This window comes from Alternaria ethzedia (genome assembly GCF_023757985.1).
Source record: "Alternaria ethzedia strain BMP 0044 chromosome Unknown scaffold_7, whole genome shotgun sequence".
Taxonomy (NCBI): domain Eukaryota; kingdom Fungi; phylum Ascomycota; class Dothideomycetes; order Pleosporales; family Pleosporaceae; genus Alternaria; species Alternaria ethzedia.
The window spans coordinates 199373-219137 of record NW_026056200.1 but is presented as its reverse complement, the minus strand read 5'-3'; the positions used below and the strand labels follow the sequence as shown (position 1 = coordinate 219137).

Sequence of the window (19765 nt, the reverse complement as noted above, 5' to 3'; positions counted from 1 at the left end):
ACTTACAGACCCAACAGTTGCTTGGTGCCTGTAGTACTAAGCATGGACATCGACAGGGTTTGCTGCGAACAGCTTCGACATGTCGACTTTACCATCATCAATTCATCCTGACTGCATACACCTAAGCCTGAACTCGCTTGGAAGATGCTGTAATTGATAGTAGAACCCACGGACGCCATGTCTATCGACCCCGGCTTATGGGAGGGGATCCGACACACTAACCCCGAATTTGAGACAGCGCCCCTACTATCCAGGTCCCCACGTCTCATGTTTGCTATCATCCGCGACGCATTGGCTCAATACCTCAGCCGCTGGTCTCCACACTTAGCATGCGCCATCTATCAATAGGTATGGAGGCACTCGGCGACATACCCGGCACCTGCACGCCATTAACCCTCGGAGCATGGCTGGACTATCCAAGACAGGAAGTGGTCCGCGGTCCACTCTCGCTCTCACGTCAATATGTTTCTGCAGTACTTCGTTCCGCAATACATGGATGTTACAGATCCGGCATCCACTGTGCTTGTCATCGCGCGATTCACGCCCTGACCACCTTCTTGACATCTTACGCCTATCATCCCCTCCTAGTCCTATACATATAGGAGCACCTCGAGACCCAAGAGACTTTCAATCCCATCCATTCTCATCCAGTTTCTTGGGCCACTACCCAGACACCAAGTACCATACTTCTCTACTGGATCAGAGTTCCATTCTCCATCGAATACCCTTGCCATACCTCAACCTTGAAGTCCATCCATCGACCACCACATCCTCCTTCAGTGAGGATCTTTTGCCTTATACGGCACTAACTTCTACTATTTTTCCAACTTTTTATTAATTCTTTTATACCCTTGCCATCATGAACGTCCTCATCTTCGGAGACCAAACCGCCGACCAGTACCCGCTCCTGCGGAAGGCCTGCACCTGGAAGAACAACTCGACCCTGACGAGCTTTCTCGACAGAGTCAGTCAAGTAGTCCGCGAAGAGGTGCAGAAGCTGCCACGAACACAGCGAGACCAAATTCCCAACTTTCTGACAACATGGGATCTTATCGAAGCATACTATGCTAAGGGACTGAAGGTTCCTCAGCTAGAGAGCTGCATGGTCACCATTGCGCAGCTGTCGCACTACATTGGGTCAGTACCTACCTGCGCATCATAGCCAACTATGCTAACTGTCTAGATACTATGCCGAGAATCCCTCAGACCTGAAGAACCCGGCAAACACACGAGTAGTCGGTCTTTGCACTGGTCTGCTCGCAGGATCTGTTGTTGCCTCCGCGCGATCCCTGAGCGAGCTTCTTCCCCTCGCCATTGAGGCCGTCCGCATCGCTTTCCGCACCGGCACCGTCGTTGGTGCCGCAAAGGAGGCGCTAGAGCAGACTCCTGTTCCCAAGGAGACATGGTCCACCATCGTGACTAGCATTTCCGAGAAGGCCGCCAAAGACGCAATTACTGCGTTCCACCAGGAGCAGCGGATACCGACCTTGGCGCAAGCCTACATTAGCGCCGTTAGCACCATGGCTCTGACCATCAGCGGCCCGCCCTCCACCACCAAGCGCCTGCTCCAGAGTGACGCCTTCAAGGGCTGCACTCGGGTATCCATCCCGGTTTACGCTCCCTACCATGCTGCCCACCTTTACACTGAGGCCGATATCGACCAGATTCTCGACAAGGATGCTACCAGGCATTTGCAGCAATTCCGTCCGCTTTCTCTGGTGCACTCCGCTTCTACCGGAGAGTGCCACACTGCCACCAGCACATTGGACCTCATCCGAACTGCGCTCAGCGAGATCCTTGTTGAGTCAGTTCGATGGGACAACTTGCTCTCTGAGGTTGTGTCTCAGGTCACTGCTACATCTAGCCAAGACTGCTCCGTATCCGCTATCGGTGTCACTTCCATCACGAACAGCCTTGTTTCCGCGCTGAAGAGTGGTGGACAGTCATCGGTCACAGCCCGCGATCACACTTCCTGGGTGGCCGCTGAGCATGACAGCCGCGGTCGCACCCAAAATGACAAGATCGCCATCGTTGGCATGTCGGGTCGTTTCCCCGGTGCTGCCAACCCTGATGCACTCTGGGACCTCCTCGAGAAGGGTCTCGACGTCCATCGCGAGGTGCCTTCGGATCGTTTCGACGCAAAGGCTCACTGCGATCCTACTGGCAAGGGCAAGAACAAGAGCCACACGCCCTTCGGTTGCTTCATCGATGAGCCTGGTCTATTCGACCCCCGCTTCTTCAACATGTCTCCTCGTGAGGCTGCCCAGACTGACCCTATGGGCCGTCTTGCCCTTACCACCGCATACGAGGCTCTCGAGATGTCTGGATACGTTCCCAACCGCACCCCGTCGACGAAGCTCGAGCGCATCGGTACCTTCTACGGTCAGACTTCCGACGATTGGCGTGAGATCAACGCAGCTGAGAACATTGACACCTACTTCATCACTGGTGGTGTGCGCGCCTTCGCGCCCGGTCGCATCAACTACTACTTCAAGTTCTCCGGCCCATCCTACAGCGTTGACACTGCCTGTTCGTCTTCGCTCGCTGCCATCCAGCTTGCCTGCACTTCGCTTTGGGCTGGTGACTGCGACACCGCTTGTGCTGGAGGTCTGAACGTCCTTACCAACCCCGACATTTTCTCCGGTCTCAGCAAGGGCCAGTTCTTGTCGAAGACTGGCAGCTGCAAGACTTATGACAACGACGCCGATGGTTACTGCCGTGGTGATGGTTGTGGTTCAGTGGTGCTCAAGCGCTACGAAGACGCCATTGCCGACAAGGACAACATCCTCGGATGTATTCTTGGCGCCGCTACCAACCACAGCGCTGAGGCTGTGTCCATCACCCATCCCCACGCCGGAGCGCAGGAGTACCTTTACAACAAGGTCCTCTCCAACGCCGGTGTCGATGCTCATGACATCAGCTACGTTGAGATGCACGGAACTGGTACTCAGGCCGGTGACGGTATCGAGATGACTTCCGTCACCAACGCCTTTGCACCCCGCCACCGCCAGCGTCGCCCTGAACAAACCCTCCATTTGGGTGCGATCAAGGCTAACATTGGTCACGGAGAAGCTGCCTCTGGTATCAACTCCTTGGTCAAGGTCTTGATGATGATGAAGAAGAACGCCATTCCTGCCAATGTTGGTATCAAGGGTGTCATGAACAAGACTTTCCCCAAGGATCTCGGCCAGCGCAATGTCCACATCTCGACCACCCAAGTTCCATGGCCCCGCAACGGTGCTGAGAAGCGCAAGATCTTCTTGAACAACTTCTCCGCTGCCGGTGGTAACACTGCCGTCATCCTTGAGGATGCGCCTCTTCCTGAGGCCCCCAAGGGTGTTGACCCCCGCACCATGCACATGGTGACTGTCAGCGCCAGGTCCATCTCCTCGCTCAAGAAGAACATCAACAACCTGATGCAATTCCTCGATGAGACTCCCTCTGTCACTCTCCCCAGCCTGGCATACACCACCACTGCTCGCCGCATTCAGCACAACTACCGCGTCGCATTCTGTGTGTCCGACATTTCCAAGGTCAAGGACGGTCTCCAGGCTCAGATTAAGGACACCTACAGCCCCCTTCCCATGGTTCCCACCAAGACTGCCTTCACCTTCACTGGTCAAGGATCCCAGTACACAGGTCTCGGTCAAAAGCTTTACGAAGATCTCGAGACCTTCAGGATCGACATCGATCAGCTCGACAAGGTTGCCCGCATGCATGACCTTCCATCCATCCTTCCTCTCTTGACAGGTACGGACGTCGCGACTCTTTCTCCGGTCGTCGTCCAGCTTGGTATGGCTTGCATTCAGGTTGCCCTCGCTCGCATGTGGGCCTCTTGGGGCGTCAAGCCAGTAGCTGTCATTGGTCACAGTCTCGGTGAATACGCTGCTCTTCACGTTGCCGGCGTCATCTCTGCCAGCGACATGGTTCTCCTCGTCGGTCGTCGTGCTCAACTCCTCGAACAGGAGTGCACTGCCAACACTCACGGCATGCTTGCCGTCAAGGGCAGCGTTGAAGCTATCACCGCCGCTCTCGGAGATAAGATGACTGAGATCGCCTGCATGAACGGTCCCGAAGAGACTGTTCTCTGTGGCACCGTTGATCTGGTAGACTCCACTAACGAGGCGCTCGCATCCAAGGGCTTCAAGGCCACGAAGCTGAACGTTCCTTTCGCGTTCCACTCAGCCCAGGTCGAGCCCATCCTCGAGAAGTTCAAGGCCGCAGCTGCATCTGTCACCTTCAACGCCCCCGTCGTTCCGGTCATGTCGCCTCTCACTGGCGAGATCATCCGCGAGGCTGGCATCATTGGTCCGGATTACCTGGCCCGCCACGCCCGTGAGACTGTCAACTTCTGGACCGCTCTCACGACTGGTCAGAATGACAAGCTCTTCGATGCTAAGACTGCCTGGCTCGAAGTCGGTGCTCATCCTGTCTGCAGTGGCATGGTGAAGTCTTCCCTTGGTGGAGCACCTGTCGCAGCTGGATCTCTCCGCCGCAACGAGGACCCGTGGAAGACTCTCTCCAACAGCATCACTACCCTCTACCTTGCTGGTGTCTACGTCGACTTCAACGAGTACCACAGGAAGTTCAATGATGCACATGAGATGTACACTCTTCCCACATACGCTTTCGACTCCAAGAAGTACTGGCTCGACTACCACAACAACTGGACCCTTACCAAGGGCGAGGTCCTTGAAGCTCCCACCGCCGTCAAGGCCATTGAGGCTGCGCCAGCTATGGATGCTCCATCCAAGTTGTCCACTACCTCCTGCCACAAGATCGTTCGGGAAGAGCTCCACGCCAACTCTGGTACTGTCGTCGTACAGTCAGATCTTTCTGACCCCAAGCTGAAGGCCACCATCACTGGTCATCAGGTCAATGGTACACCTCTTACGCCTTCTTCTCTCTACGCTGACCAGGCCATGACTGTCGCGGACTATCTCTACCAGCAGCTTCGTCCTGGCACCGCCACTCCTGGCCTCAACGTCTGCTCCATGGAGGTCACCAAGACCCTTATTCCTCAGTACCCTCCTCCAGCCAGTGGCCAGCACTTGCAGATTGAGGGTAACGCAGATCTAGAGACTGATCAAGTCCAGATTACCTTCCGCACTGTCTCTGCCGATGGCTCCAAGGTCCTTGCTGAGCATGCTGTCGGTATCGTCAAGTACGAGTCCATCGACGCCTGGAAGGAAGAGTGGGGTCGCATTCAGTACATGGTGCAAGCTCAGATCAACAGCCTCGAGCAGAAGCTCCAGACTGGTGCCGCCCACAAGGTTCTCCGTGGCATGGCTTACAAGCTCTTCAAGGCCCTTGTAACTTACGCCGACAACTACCGCGGCATGGAAGAAGTCATCCTTGACGGTAAGGAGACCGAAGCCACCGCTCAGGTCCAATTCCAGACCACTGCGGCCGACGGAGAGTTCTTGTGCTCACCATACTGGATCGACTCTCTGGCACATCTTTCGGGATTCATTGTCAATGCCTCCGACCATCTTGACTCTGAGAACTCCGTCTACATCTCGCACGGATGGGGATCGATCAAGATTGCAGGAAAGCTTTCGCCCCAGAAGAAGTACCGCTCCTACGTCCGCATGCAGCCTGCTCCTGGCAACATCTCCGTCGGTGATGTCTACATCATGGACGGCGCTGAGATCATCGGTATGGTCATGGGCCTCAAGTTCCAGAACATCCCCCGTCGCGCTCTCAACATCATGATGCCACCTTCTGGCAAGGCCGCTGCTGCCCCCGCCGGTAAGGCTGCCGCTAAGCCTGCCCCCAAGGCGCTTCCCGCTGCTGCACCAGTCAAGGCCACCAAGGCAGCCAAGCCTGTCGCTAAAGCCGCCGCTAAGCCTGCTAAGGCCGCGAAGGCTGTCAAGACTGCCGCCCCCGCTGGTGTCACCTCCAAGGTCATGAAGATCGTGGCTGAAGAGATCGATGTCGACATGTCTGAGCTGGTCGACGAGGCTGCATTCGAGAACCTCGGTGTCGATTCCCTCCTGTCTCTGACCATCTCCGCCAGGTTCCGCGAGGACCTTGACATGGACATTCCTTCTACTCTCTTCACTGACTGCTCCACGGTCGGAGAATTGAAGAAGCACTTCTCTCAATACGATGGCGCTGTCGTTGTTGAGGACGACTCCTCCGATACCTCCGATGAGCCTTCCGACTCCACCCCATTCGAGGCTGCCGAAGAGAATGACGACACACCCGCCAGCTCAGCAGGTAGCGAGGATGGCGAGGAAGAAGTCAAGACCTCCACCGAGGCTGGCGCCAGTCTCGCGCGCAAGCTTGTCGCCGAAGAGATGGGTGTTGATGTCTCTGAGATCACCGATGACCTCGACCTCACTGACATTGGCATGGACTCCCTCATGAGTCTCACCATTCTCGGCTCCATGCGCGAGGCTACCGGTCGTGATCTTCCTGCTGACTTTCTCACTGTCAATGTCACCATCAAAGACATCGAGACTGCTCTTGATATGCGCCCCAAGCCGCAGCAGCAGGCGAAGGTTGCCAAACCCGCTGCTAAGGTTTCGGCCCAACCCCCTCAACTCGCTGAGGTGAACAAGAAGCTCGCTTCCCTTCCTGATGTCTCCCACCTTCCCCCGGCCACCTCTGTCCTCCTTCAGGGTAACCCCAAGATCGCCACCAAGAAGTTCTTCTTGGTCCCTGATGGCTCCGGCAGCGCAACCAGTTACATCTCCATCCCCAACATCTCTACCGACATGGCTGTGTACGGACTTAACTGCCCGTTCATGAAGTGCCCCGAGAAGTGGAGCTGTGGTGTTGAAGGTGTCTCTCGCCTGTATCTCTCTGAGATCAAGCGTCGTCAGCCTCAGGGCCCGTACATCGTCGGTGGATGGTCCGCTGGTGGTGTCATGGCCTACGAGGTTGCTCAGCAACTCGTCAACTCCGGAGAGCAAGTTGAGAACCTCGTTCTCATCGATGCCCCATGCCCTGTCGCTCTTGACCCTCTCCCCGCTCGTCTCCACATCTTCTTCGATCAGATAGGCCTTCTCGGTACTGGCAAGCCCGGCGGTACTCCCTCTTGGCTTCTTCCTCACTTCGCGTCCGCTATCCAGAACCTCAAGGACTACGACCCGAAGCCCATGAACCCCAGAATCGCCCCTCCTGTCCTCGCCATCTGGTGCACCGACGGTGTCTGCCCCAACCCTGAGGACCCCCGCCCTCCCCCAGGTGAGGGAGAGGACCCAGCGCCCATGAAGTGGCTGCTCAACAACCGTACCGATTTCTCCGACAACGGTTGGGCACAGCTCCTCCCCAAGGAGAACTTCCAATACGCCGTCATGGGCGGTAACCACTTCACTATGATGAAGGGTGAGCACGTAAGTTACTCCACTCCTACCATCTCCTCAACGACATACTAACAGCATATCAGGGTGTCACACTAGGCAAGCTCATCCAGCAAGGTCTCAAGCTATAAGCTTTGACTCGCATTCATTCCCTCATAGACTTTGTGTATATCGCAAATTGCATGCATCTCCTTTGTTCAAGTGTTGAATATCGAGATGTTGGCGTTGGGCTCTCGGTTACTTGTCTTTGGCATGGCGCTGGCGAAGCTGTCATGACTTGATGGCGTTGGGATTTTACCTTCTTGTGGCTTCATTTGTCTTTTACTTTACGCACACGCTGCGCTTTTTCTCATGTTCACGCACGTTATGATTTTACACTGTACTTAATGCTTGGTTTACCCATAATGGCAAGGGTTTGTTCATAACATCTGGTCTTCATTGCATCGTGATATTGCCTCGTCTGCCCTTCATGACCCTCAGCCTCGCCTCACCACCATGGCAGTGCTGCTTTGCTCGCCTTGTCCTACTTCCTCAGTGCTACTTCCACACTCTGCCTTCTTTGCTCTCGCATAGGTGACTTGATTATAGCCCCAAGATTCGGCCACCCAGTCAAGACATTGACCCCTGAGAACTGCCTCCGGCTCCACAGTCCGACAACCATGGTCTCATGAAGAGCCTCAAGCCCAGGCTCATGGTCTCTGCATTTGTTGGGATTCCAAATATCACCCCCACGACCCTATATGTAATCGACATGTAATACCTCCAGTTACTTGCTTGCATGACAGCGCCATCTCCGAATCAACCCTGTACATGATCGTAGACCCGCGTAGACGTGAAACCACCCCAGGTCCCACCAACAACCCACATCCATGTCTTGCCACGCCTTTGACAGTTCTCTCCGCCGGGACCAAGGGTGTTCTGATCTATTTACCCAGGTGGCTGCAGGTACAACGAACCACCCGACTCGCGGATAAATCCGTGCATGTTCGATCCTCAAATCGCACATGTCGATAACCTACCCGTTATCCCGTCAACCACACAACCGCTCATGCGAGATAGATTAAGCTTTGTCTAGCACGATCCAGATGGCCCCAGTCCGCAGTGAAGGGTCTCTTCCCATGCGCAATGCAACAGCGGTCCGACGGGAACGCCGTTGGGCGGTTGCAAACATATCTTTGCATCTCCGGACGATCAGCCATCGTATAGCGGGCGTTCTACTGCACATGGTTTCTGGATATGAAGAAGTTCGGGACCGACGTGCGAGGCTCTGAATGACTGGCCGGTGGTTTGGTTGGCGACTCTGCATCAGGGGCCTGGTTCGTGGCGCCCTGCATAAATTGAGATGCAATATGGGTTCGCAAAAGATACTGAGCTTGATGATGCCTATGTTGTTGTTCAGCGTTCTTTCGGCCCGGTACCGAAACGGGAAAGTCGCGAACTGCAGTTCCATACTTTGACCACTATAGGGTACCGCATTACACATCTCGGATCGAGAAGCTAGCGAGTTGCTAACCCTTCGTGCATCGCCGCGGTGCAAAGTGAATGACGTCCGATAAATGCGTGCTTCGCACATGGTGACCTACGCATTGTTCTCAATGGATGCGGCGCATCCCTCCGTCTTCGCTTGGAGGTTTGTGGTGGGGATGTACTTCAAGCTGAGCAGAACAGGTTAATTCTCGGCATACTGAACCGTGCTGTGCGACGGATTGGGAACATTTCAGTGGTCCCTTCTTCCGATTCCCGTTGCCCGCAAACAGCCAAGCATCTACTCAGCTGTTCCGGTTCACGTGACTGCAACACTGTTATCACAAGTAAATGTATGCAGTCATAAACCCTGATCTCACGCGTCGCACAGCGTCCAAGGTGCATTTCCGGAAACATGGTATCTGGAGCGAAGTTGCCGGGCGCCTGCCACTCTCCAAACTCCGCAAGCAGGCTGGGTAAAACCCCGGAAGCGCTCAAGTTCGCTATCGCGGGGCAGCAGGATTTCCGCATCTCACCGTACGTTATTCATTACGGGGCTACCTGAGCCCTGCCACTGAGTCAAGCTTCAAGTGGAAAGTTGGCTGTCACATCGCTCCCGCGTTCCTCAGCTGGCAAGCGAGCGCCCGCCACGTCATGCCATCACAGTAACGTGCAGGGCGCCTCGCTGACCAGCTACTCAGCCATCTCACTGCAGATGTTCTTTTGCAACGGTACCAAGAGTGACGTGGGTACATGAAGTCAAGACACGCCCAGAGCAGGAATGTCGATCAGAGCCAATCCGACCTGCAGTCCCGAGAACCGGTCTGACAGCTGCATCGCCGCATGCGCCGCGGGCTGAATGATGATGATCACCACGATGATCAATATCGAATACCTTCTCTGATGCACAGTAGCTTTCCAGAAGCGGACGATCGAAACATATCTGCCGATCTATAATCACTTCTAGGATGTGACCCTGATGCATGAAGCATAAGTGCTATCCTTGGCCTTAACGAGACAGGACTAGATCTCATGCTGCGAAGACCCGAACGCTACTAGGCCGTGTGTCCTGAACGGATTTGCGTTGTTCAATCCGTATTTAGCTCGGGACGAAAGAAAGCAATGGTTAGCCAGTGTACAGTGTAGCAGTATTCGCTGACCAATGGATTGGACTCGGAGGCATGCATCGAGGATACGGGCAATGGTCCAATGCGCTGGCAGAAACGCTTGGTCGGCGAGGATACGCCAGAATGATATGCTCGGAGAATAGTGAGGAGGTCCGAACGCGCATCTGCAAGGCCGTAAGCAGCTATTCCTGAAGCGCACTCAACAGTGGCGGCTGCAACCGCTGGTCGCAGCCTTGAGCGTAATACAGCCCATATTTTCTTTACGATGATTAAGTTTGTGGCTTGTAACGATACGACAGCCTTATGGCGCGACGAGGAGTTGGCGGGACGGGGAGCGATTGGTTCGGTTTTGCCTGGCTGAGTAGTTCACAGGCATCGATGGTCGCATCTTACATGATGTTAGCCTTGCAGTAGTTTTCGATAGTCCTCGATGAGACGACCAGGGCTGCGGATTGCTGTCTCCATAGGGCAGAAAGTATGGCCGCCCGTTGCGCTAGACCTTTTGCTATCCGTGTATGCGATAGAGGCATGGGATACCAGTGGATGAGGTACGTACTGCATGAGCTCCAGCCACAGATGTGGCAGTTGGCTTGATTATGACCGAACCCGAGGCCGTCGAGCTGCCGTGCTGTATGTACAACGACCTCATTATCGTGGCGGCTAGCTGCGGATAGGGGGATCCGTGCTCTCCCATCGAATCCCAGGAGAATGGAGTCTTTTCGTAATCCTGATGCTGATGATAACGAGGTGCTACCCGTGTAGCGTTCAGTAGTGTACCAGGCGTACGGCAGGGGCGTGGCATGCAAGCGATGCTAGGTGGTGAGATCATATATTATTAGCCAGATCGGCCGGTATGCTTGCATAAGCCGGCTAGCCAGGTCGGGCGACGGGCGAGATGTGAAGAACGCTGGGGCGGGGCGGAGGGATTTGGGGTCTCAAGGGGCGGAGGGGCGGAGGGGGCAGCTGTCCCGCCAAGGAACGCGGGCATAGCGGGGCATTTTCTCCGAGACGCGAAACCTTGAACGCGAGCAGCGCGAACGACGCTGACGCATATAATTTCAATTCGCAATGGCTGATGTAGCCAAAGGTGGGAGGTGAGTACTGCAGCAACTCTTCAAACTATAGCTAATCATCTGGTAGTGGTCCCGAAAGTATGCCTCCCAACTTCGCCGATACGCTCACACATCTCTGACAGCCTCCCAGCGAACCCTCGCGGTATACCCGTTGCGCCCTTCATAGACCGGGTTCGAAGTCCCTCCGCCTTTGGAATGCGTGGATCTAACATCAGCAGGTTGAGGACTATGTCACCGACCGCGCAGATGTGGAGAAGACTATCAACAACTTCAAAGAGATGATCTCGTACGCCCAACCCAGCCAGACACCTCCTTATAGATAGCGATACCTAATACGCCGCCCCAGAAAGTACCAATTCATGCAGCAAAACACCCAACGGCGAGCCGCAGGTCTCAAGGACAAGATCCCCGACATCCAAAAGACACTCGAGACAGTGCGCTTCCTGAAGTCGCGGAAAGACGACGCAAAGCCTCTCGAGACCACCTTCGAACTCAACGACACACTCTACGCCAAAGCTGAAGTTCCCCCTACCGACGAAGTCTACCTGTGGCTCGGCGCCAACGTTATGCTCTCATACTCCATACCCGAAGCCGAAGAGCTGTTGCAATCGAAACTGTCGACCGCGAAACAGAGTCTGGGCACTTGTGAGGAGGACTTGGACTTTCTACGTGAACAGATCACAGTACGTATTCTCCAAGTGGTCTGGAGAGTATGCAGCTGACACAATTACAGACACTCGAGGTCGCCTTCGCGCGGGTTTACAATTGGGATGTTGCACAACGGAGGAAAGAGAGGGAGGGAGGCGAGTCGACAGAAGAGAAGAAGGGTGCATCGTCGAAAGAGTGAGGGTTAGAGTCTCTCTTCTCTCACTGCACAGAAAGGGAGCTCATGTAGCCGAGCGGCGCATGCGACGAAATGTAGAAGCCAGTAACACAAGGCCATGGCGACAATGAGAATCTTCATGAACAGCTTCGAGCCAGATGCGTGCAGAACGTGAAGGTACGCTTTTTATTCGTCAATTTTATGTACAACTAATAAACCTTCCGACCATGCGGAAGAAAGGACATCAAGCCCCAACTAACGATACTATTAACAACCATCTTCCCTCTTCGACATGGGAACACAGCCACCATTACCCATGCATTACCGCGTATCCATACATCGATCCAGCTCAGAGGGTAATCTTGACACCACCCGCCGCAGTCTCAGTAGCATTCATAGGTGCCATGCCTTTGCCAGTCTGCTCCTTGACGTACTCGTTCATCATCTTGGTAATGGCGACCTGGCCACCCCAAGTAACGGCGGCAACCATGCTGTCAACCTCCTTCATGGTCATAATGATCATACCCTTGGGGGCCTTGACATCACCGTATTTGTCAGTGCTGGAGGCTTTGGTCTCCGCGCGGCGCTCCGGTTTGGCGGCCAAGGTGCTGTTTGAGGCGGAGCCTTCAAGGGCTGGCTTCTCACCTTCGGTCGATGGCTTCTTCTCACCCTCAGTGGACGGCTTTGCTCCTTCAGCAGCTGGCTTTGCGCCTTCGGCTGTTGGCTTCTCGGCCTCAGGAGTTGGCTTAAGCTCGGTTGGGCTAGCAGCGGCTGCGGGGGCCTCACTGGCAGGCGTCAGACTAGAAGATGTAGCAGGCTCAGCAGCAGTGGGCGTCTGTCCCTCTGCAGCGGCAGGCTGAGGCGCGGCAGCTTGAGGGGCTTGGGCGGGCTGAGCGGCTTGCGCACCGCCCATCATCTGCATCGTAAGGATGTACTCTCCATCAACTTGGCGGACGGGAACGGCAATGCGCATGTTGGTCTGGTCGAGAACGGCATTGGCCTGGATTGGGGTGAAGGTAGGCGCAAGAAGAAGCTGAGCTGCGACAGGGTTGTTGCCGTTGGTAGGTGTACCCTGTTGTGTGCCCTGCGGTACGGTCTGCGGTGTGCCTTGTTGGATCTGGCGGGCGACCTCCTGTCTGAACTCGTCGCGGCTGAGACCACGGCGCTGGGTAGCGGCTACACCAGCGGCTCCACCGAGGTTCCCTGTTGCACCTCCGGGGTTCTGGAGAACACCGCGCTGGGCGACTGCGACTGCGACCTGGCCAGTAGGGGGGACTCCCATGGCTTGCATCATCTTCTGGATACGGACAGGGTTGACTATATCTCTGTTAGCCTCAGATGCGAATGAAAGGAACAATGACTTACGGGGCATCTGAATGACGGTGACTTGCTGGTTCAGATCCGGAGTGACGGCAGCCAGGTTGGTTGTGACCGAGTAACGGTAGTCGTTGACCGGGGCCTGGCCCTGAAGAGCAGCAAGCATACCAGAGTCAACACCATCTTTGACATCGACGTTCATGGTCATGGGCTGAGTAGCACGGGTAGACATCCTGAAGCCATCCTGGAACTCGTTCTCTTGCAGACCGGTACCCTGAATTGCCACTGAGGTGCTGCCATCACTACCGAAAGGAGTGACCAGAGTGTTGGTTTCAACAGTCTGGCGGCCAACAACCATGTACTCACCGTCCATCTGAGTACGCTTGACCATGCGGACCGTCATATCAGTGGTGTTGACACTCCTCATAGTCTCCTGGATCATCCAGGACTGACGGTCGGGTGACAGCATAGCCACATAGGTGTTGTCCGGCTGCACCGCAGCGCCCTGCAAGTTCTGCATGGTCATGGCCATCTCGATCTGGCCACCAACTAGATCGGTAGCGCCATTTGTGCTGATGATCATGGATTGCGGCGAGACAGCGACGAAAGACTGACCAGTCGTTCCTGTGACCTGGTTGGCGGGGATGGCAGGTGTTTGTTGATTAACGATTATCTGCTGCTGTTTCTGGGAGAATGTCTCGACCCTAGAGCGGTCGGGGAATTGGAATGAGTTGAGTTTCATCTACATCCATTAGTCCGATGCCATTGCGGCTATTCGCAAACATGAATTACTTACATCGCCATTGAGATTAAGAACTTGGTTGTAAGACACTTGTTGCGTTTGTCCTGTTTGAGCGAACACCTGTGTACAGCTCAAGAGGAGGAGAACGAGGGAAGAGACAGTACCGGACGTCATGTTGGTAGTAAAAAAAGCCACCTGGGCTTGGAAAGTATTAAGTAATAAGAGGGAAAGAAAGATTACTAAAAGAAGAGCGAGAGAATGGCGGAGCAACTGACCAGACTTGCTGCAGCAGAAAGGTACTCGAACAGTCAGTTGTGGCACAGCAGCTTATTATGAACTTCGCGTCTCGTACCATGACTTCGGCTTTTGGTCCGGCGTATCCCGATCCGGTCAATGGGGTTTCGTGTCGTGCTCCAAGAATTGATGGCAAGATGTTCCGGAGTATGGAGTTACATAGCCTTCAGGCATTTTCAACCCCTTCGGACTGAGGAGGCCCACACAAAACTTGCTATGGCTTCTTGATACGCCCGTGTCACTCGACGGGACCTGTGTCCTTACAGGTATGGTGTCGGCCAAGAGATTGCTCGACTGACGGCAATGCTTCTTTTCGAATCTGGTTTCAAACGTCAGGCAGGACGTTTAGTTTGCGCATCTGGGACGGATTTGCCGGAAAGCTTAGCCCTAGTGACTTGCGAGACAACTCGACTGGTGGCGATACGGTGCTCGGGTAGTGAGACTAATATGGACATTTGTATTCATGTGACAACAACGAGAGGAATCAATGCGATGCTCACAAGTCGGAGTAAAGTCAATGGCGTCGAGAGAACTGTTGATTTTCGTCTCTTTCGCTGCGCTGCCTGCAGCAGCCGGTGCAAGTGCCGCCACAGTGTTATCGATGCAGCTTCAAACCGCGGGGGCTAGTCGCAAACGACCGTTCGTGAGGCATGAAGGATACTATGAGTAATTACGTCCAAAGTTTATCGCTCGCGCATCGCATCGTCAAACGACGATGTTTGGAGTGGTGTTTCGCGAATGCAGTTTGTCGCACGAAACGATCGCCCTCGGCTGCCTAGGCTCGAACTAGTCCCAGAACGATCACCTAACGATAACCGGTTAGGTAAACGTTTGCAGCAGTTTCCCAATCCGACAGAATTGTTCACATTTCTTACTATAGTAGAAGCTACGAGGCTAAGAACTATTGGTAGCCGCGTCCACTGGGTGCCTTTACACTGCCACTCGAGAAGGTGGCCTTGTACTTGCCATCCATGGCCTTTGATCTCTGCTTGCTGCTTATGCCTGTCCGGCCCGTGGTAGGTTGCGCTGCCATGAAGCTATCGAATTCATCATCATCTGCATCGCCTTCCGCGGGCTCGCTGTCGTCCTCCACTTCGGCTTTGGCATTCTCCGGTGCAGGTTCCGTTTGAGGTATGCGTTCGGGTACCTTCTTGTCGCCCTCGCCTTCATCTTCATCATCCTTTGGTGCAGGGTTGGTAAAGGGCTTCGATGCCAAGACACGGCGCCTTAGCTCAGCCATCTCTTCTTCATCGTCTGAAGATTCCGGGATGTTATACGGGTTTCGCGGGTCAACCTCGTCTTCTTCCTCTCCATCCTCATCCTCATCCTCATCCTCATCCTCATCCTCATCCTCATCTGATTCGTCGATAACCCGCCGATTCATGTTTCCACCCGCCCAGACGTCCTCTTCCACGCCATCCTCTTTCTCTGTGCGACTCGTGTTGTACTCGCGCTCTATTTTCTCTAGCCAGACTTCCTCAGCCTTCTTGATTTGTTCTTCGTTTTCACACGCCATGTAACGCTTGAGCAGTGCGGCATTGATGTCCAAGAACGCTTGACCATAGGAGAAAGTCGAGAGGATCGACTCGGCCCATTCAGGGTGTCCAGTGATATAGTAACAAGCCGCCAGAGCTTCGACACAGTTCAATCGCCAAGGACGACCGTAGTTTGTTGGATTCGCGGCGACAAGGTACGGAAGTAGGCGTTCGCATTTGCCACCTATCCTGCCAAATGGGACTTCGTCTATCCTCTTCCAGCTGGCTTCTACGACCGCAGCGCCGTATTGCTCCATCAGATCCTTGTCTTCGCGACTCAGTATCTTCTTCGCCTTCGGACTGACCACTACACCAGCAAACTTCTGCCCTACGTGAAGCTCGCGCATCATGCCCAGGCGCATGAGCCTCTTGCCAGAGCAGCGTTTCGCATCGCAGTGTCCGAGGTCCCAGCATGCGGCTTTGAACTCGGGCTTCGCAGGTCTCGGGTTGGCGCCGTCGTTCTCCTCTTCTTCTGCATCTGATGCGCGGCGGGGGCGAGGAGGCGCGCGTGCTTTCGCTGGGTTTCGGAATTTGTTGTTGCCCTTGAAGTCTTTCTTGTGGCGGACCATGGTGACTTGCTGGTAGGTCTTGCAATAAAGGTGTTTTGCGGTTTGGGGCTGAGTGAGTTGCAGAGTGGCGGGGCAAGAGTGAGTGGAATAACATTTGAACATCGTAATCGATAAGGCGCGCTAGTGCAATGACGTTGTTTGATCAGTTACGCGCCAAAGGTGGATCGCGTCACTTAGCCCATAAAGTATCGCTGCATGGAACTCATTGTGCAGATCGCGGCAAGTACTTCATTTGTGCTTTACGAGTTCGTGGATCTGGCAGCTGTGTCGCGAAAGCTATGAAACACCAAGGCTCGAAATCTCCCCCATTTCGTTCTTCTGCTGTCCACCAAGAGAATACGCAGCCTTCCACCTCATCTTGACACTGGTCCCTGACCCTCTTTGCACGTTGGTTACTCGGATGTTCTGAGTAATGCCAAACTTTTGGTTCGGTCCAAGGTTGACACCAGATTGTGGCTCCAGCTGTAGTTGCGCGCCCTAGCGGTTGTTAACTCATAACCCTGCATTCGTAGCTATAAAACTTACCTTAGACGCCGCCAACAGAAAGGTCAAACCGGAGATTGGAAGTGGTGTATTATTCGACACCCGCGATTGAATCAGCAGCGTGGTGTCCGATTCTCTCGAAACGTTGAAGAGGACATTGATACTCGTGTTGGTAACGGAGATCTCCTTGGACGTATCAGGTACAGATGAGGCAAAGTCCCACTCATCGTCATCGTTCGCAGCACTGGTTTGTGCCAGGTTAGTCGTCGGTGCAGACACCCCGCCTCCTAACAGGTCGACAGCACCGGATGCAGGTTGTGGTGGTTTGATGGATTGTTGGTATTGGAAAGGCGATCCTTGCCGTGGTGTAGAAGTTAGGGCCGCAAAAGGATCAGGTGTCCTAGCTGGTTGCACTGGGGGAGGAGAGAATGCAGATTGAGGAGGGGACGTGATTGGGGATTGCGTAGGCTTTGGCGCTGCTGTGAAGAGATCGGTGATAGCTTGGTTGGATGCCTTTTGCGATTGTGGCACAGCCATACCAGACATGCCCAAAACTAGTGAGCGTTAGTAGACGGATACTCATTGTGATAACATGACTGACCTGAGCCGTTTGAGCCTCCCAAAGATATGCTGCCTGATTGTCCATATGTATCTCCGCTTAGAGACAAGCCCAGCAAATCGTCCTCGAGAGCATTGCCTGCCGCAGCTGGCTGTTGGGAAGTCTGCGACGATCCTGCTATCTGAGGCGCGGGCTCTGGGTCGCCGAAATCAATCAGGTTCAACGTGTTGTTGGGACCCTGTGATACACCAGCACCACTGCGACCAAGTGTACCTTGAGGAATGTTATTCGCCGCCTCGATGTCGCCTTTCTTGAAAAGCTTGTATCTCTCTATTGTCCGGTGTATGCTATCGTTGATTTCGAAGAGCTTCGCTACAGCTTCGTGGTCTTCGGAGTCCTCTTCGCACATCTTCTGGATCTTCGGCTGCGCGTTTTGGAGAGCGTTGGCAAGTTCCTGTCATCTGGTCAGCCAATGTCGCTTGCCTACTACCTCAGTTGGCATACCTCAAAGACGTCGCCCTCTTTGATCTGATCGCCCGGCTTGTAGCCCTGTAACATCTCCTCGAGTATCTTTGCCTTTTGCTGTATTCTTCCGACTTCTTCGGCAGCCTTTGCGCGCCAATCCGTTTTGTTCCTGGTATCGTATCCGGCCATGACTTTCATGAGCTTGTTCGCTTCTTGCAGATCCGCGGGTCCACCACGACGAATTAACTCCTGAAGCTTCGCGGACTGTGCCTCTCGCTCTTCTTCGGCCATTTCTTCTGCTGATCGGAGATTCTGCGCTTTGTCAGCCATATGCTTCGACCGGCAGGATTGCGGGTACGTACATCGCTAGGGTTTAAGACGGCGGCATCTTCCTTGCGCACTTCGGGAAAGATGTAGCCCTTGTAACTCAGCAGTCTGTGCATATCCCTTATGAAGCCTAGGTCGTCCTTGTACCGCGATGTCTGACATATCGTCTGCCGCCATTCTTCTATCAGCTCGAGGATCTTGTTCTGCACACGCGTCGAGTGCACAGGTGGACGTTCGGGGAATCGGCGGACGAGCTCATTGAGGAATTCCTTTGTGCTGATCTGAAGGTGGAATGGGTAGCCGCAGTTCTTGACGCAGATGTCTAGGAGCTATCTTGTGGTGAGCTATACGGTGTCTGAGGCGGGGCAGCGTGGGCGTACATTGAGCGCGAGGAGTGCCACGTTCTGGTTGCGGTGGTTGACATAGTGTACGATGGTAACAGCTGCTTCCCGGGGCCTGGGACGTAGTTAGCCTGCTGCCGGTAGTGGTAGCGTGGCCTGATCTTACGCGGAGCCTTTCTTGCTGTTGATCAGGTCGGAGATCTCGAGGTTCAGGGCCAGATTAGGCTCAAAGTTTTGCGGATCGCAAGCTTGTACTATTTTTTGCCAGGTCAGCTCTGCCTTGCACGGGCGTGGTTACGTTGTGCATACGTATGTAGCGCTGCAGTGGTGAACTGGGTGCCTCTCCGAATGCGCCGTAACGATCCCGGGCGGCCATGCGCGCAGACGCTGCCTCCATTGCGCCGCCGGAGGATTTGGTTGCTGAGGCTCTAGACTAGGAGAGGAGGACGATTCCGAGGTTCGAGAGGGTAGGGACGCGTCCGTCGAGGCTGGTTGTATCTGTAACCTATGTTCTTAAGAATTGGTGGGGATTGGGATCGCGGCAGCTGTCCGCCTACTTCGCATGCCTTGGCGCCACCGCAGCTGCTACGTAATGCGCCTCATTTCACATGTTTCCTCGAGTCTCTATGTCGACCTATATACGCACATGCATGGTCAATGGGTTTCACTAGAAACAAAACTTCATTTGTAGTGTCTATTTCCATCGTCTGTTTTTGCCAACCCTGAAGGACGACTATTCCGCTACATGCACGTCTTTTTGCTCAAATCATCCAGTAATCCGTGATCAGATACGTCGCGTATCCAGCAATACCTGCCAGTACAGCCTGGGTGCCGTAGAAACCAACAATTCTTCCGGGCCCCTTGGCTTCGTTGATCATCAAGCCAAGCTCAGCGTGACTGACACGGAATGCGAACAGAGCTCCAAGTGCGTAGTTTATGTAGGACCTGATGAACGAATTAGGTGGGTTCTGTGGTCCTGGTCTGGTGAGATTACCTGTTGGCTCCGTTGAGCTCAGCGAGAAGTGCGATACCAAGGACGAGGGGCACGTTCTCAGTGAAGTTTAGCTGCGCGCGTGAGGCAACGTAGAGTGGATCAGTGGTGCCTTTCAACTCGTCCGATTTGTCACCCATGAAGCTGTCGTCAACGTTAGTGAAGGTTTGTTACGGATGAGCAGCTTATCCTACGTTTTCGAGGTGATACGGTGGTAGACAATGCGATTTTGGAGGAAAAGGTAGTAAGCCGCGAATGGGAAAGCCCATGTAGCAGTCGCAGGAGCGAGGAGCGGCATTGGGACGCCGAGACCAACTTTGGTAGCCATGCTTGATTCAGGGACAG

At 54.3% G+C, this 19765-nt stretch overlaps 6 protein-coding genes across 6 annotated transcripts; 2 read left to right on the top strand and 4 right to left on the bottom strand.

Moving 5' to 3' along the window:
- Positions 1 to 859: 859 nt before the first annotated feature.
- On the top strand, positions 860 to 7441 carry PKS1 (Type I Iterative PKS; the record flags this gene model as incomplete). The annotated part of the gene is made up of 3 exons (XM_049375504.1): positions 860 to 1137; positions 1184 to 7343; positions 7397 to 7441. The coding sequence occupies 3 exons, from the start codon at positions 860 to 862 to the stop codon at positions 7439 to 7441; spliced, it is 6483 nt and encodes a 2160-aa protein (XP_049234489.1).
- Positions 7442 to 10969: 3528 nt separating this feature from the next.
- PRF1 (peptide chain release factor 1) lies at positions 10970 to 11821 on the top strand (the record flags this gene model as incomplete). The annotated part of the gene is made up of 6 exons (XM_049375503.1): positions 10970 to 10995; positions 11042 to 11052; positions 11105 to 11145; positions 11193 to 11260; positions 11321 to 11657; positions 11708 to 11821. The coding sequence occupies 6 exons, from the start codon at positions 10970 to 10972 to the stop codon at positions 11819 to 11821; spliced, it is 597 nt and encodes a 198-aa protein (XP_049234488.1).
- A 325-nt stretch (positions 11822 to 12146) lies between these two features.
- On the bottom strand, positions 12147 to 14030 carry J4E87_003878 (uncharacterized protein; the record flags this gene model as incomplete). The annotated part of the gene is made up of 3 exons (XM_049375502.1): positions 12147 to 13114; positions 13163 to 13856; positions 13911 to 14030. 3 exons carry the CDS (start codon positions 14028 to 14030, stop codon positions 12147 to 12149), a joined length of 1782 nt encoding a protein of 593 aa, XP_049234487.1.
- Positions 14031 to 15051: 1021 nt separating this feature from the next.
- J4E87_003877 (uncharacterized protein) lies at positions 15052 to 16254 on the bottom strand (the record flags this gene model as incomplete). The annotated part of the gene is made up of 1 exon (XM_049375501.1): positions 15052 to 16254. The coding sequence occupies one exon, from the start codon at positions 16252 to 16254 to the stop codon at positions 15052 to 15054; it is 1203 nt and encodes a 400-aa protein (XP_049234486.1).
- A 276-nt stretch (positions 16255 to 16530) lies between these two features.
- On the bottom strand, positions 16531 to 18826 carry J4E87_003876 (uncharacterized protein; the record flags this gene model as incomplete). Its single annotated transcript, XM_049375500.1, has 8 exons — positions 16531 to 16731; positions 16780 to 17291; positions 17339 to 17750; positions 17801 to 18073; positions 18124 to 18417; positions 18469 to 18544; positions 18596 to 18683; positions 18739 to 18826. The coding sequence occupies 8 exons, from the start codon at positions 18824 to 18826 to the stop codon at positions 16531 to 16533; spliced, it is 1944 nt and encodes a 647-aa protein (XP_049234485.1).
- Positions 18827 to 19190: 364 nt separating this feature from the next.
- Positions 19191 to 19560, bottom strand: J4E87_003875 (uncharacterized protein; the record flags this gene model as incomplete). Its single annotated transcript, XM_049375499.1, has 2 exons — positions 19191 to 19374; positions 19424 to 19560. 2 exons carry the CDS (start codon positions 19558 to 19560, stop codon positions 19191 to 19193), a joined length of 321 nt encoding a protein of 106 aa, XP_049234484.1.
- Positions 19561 to 19765: the final 205 nt, after the last annotated feature.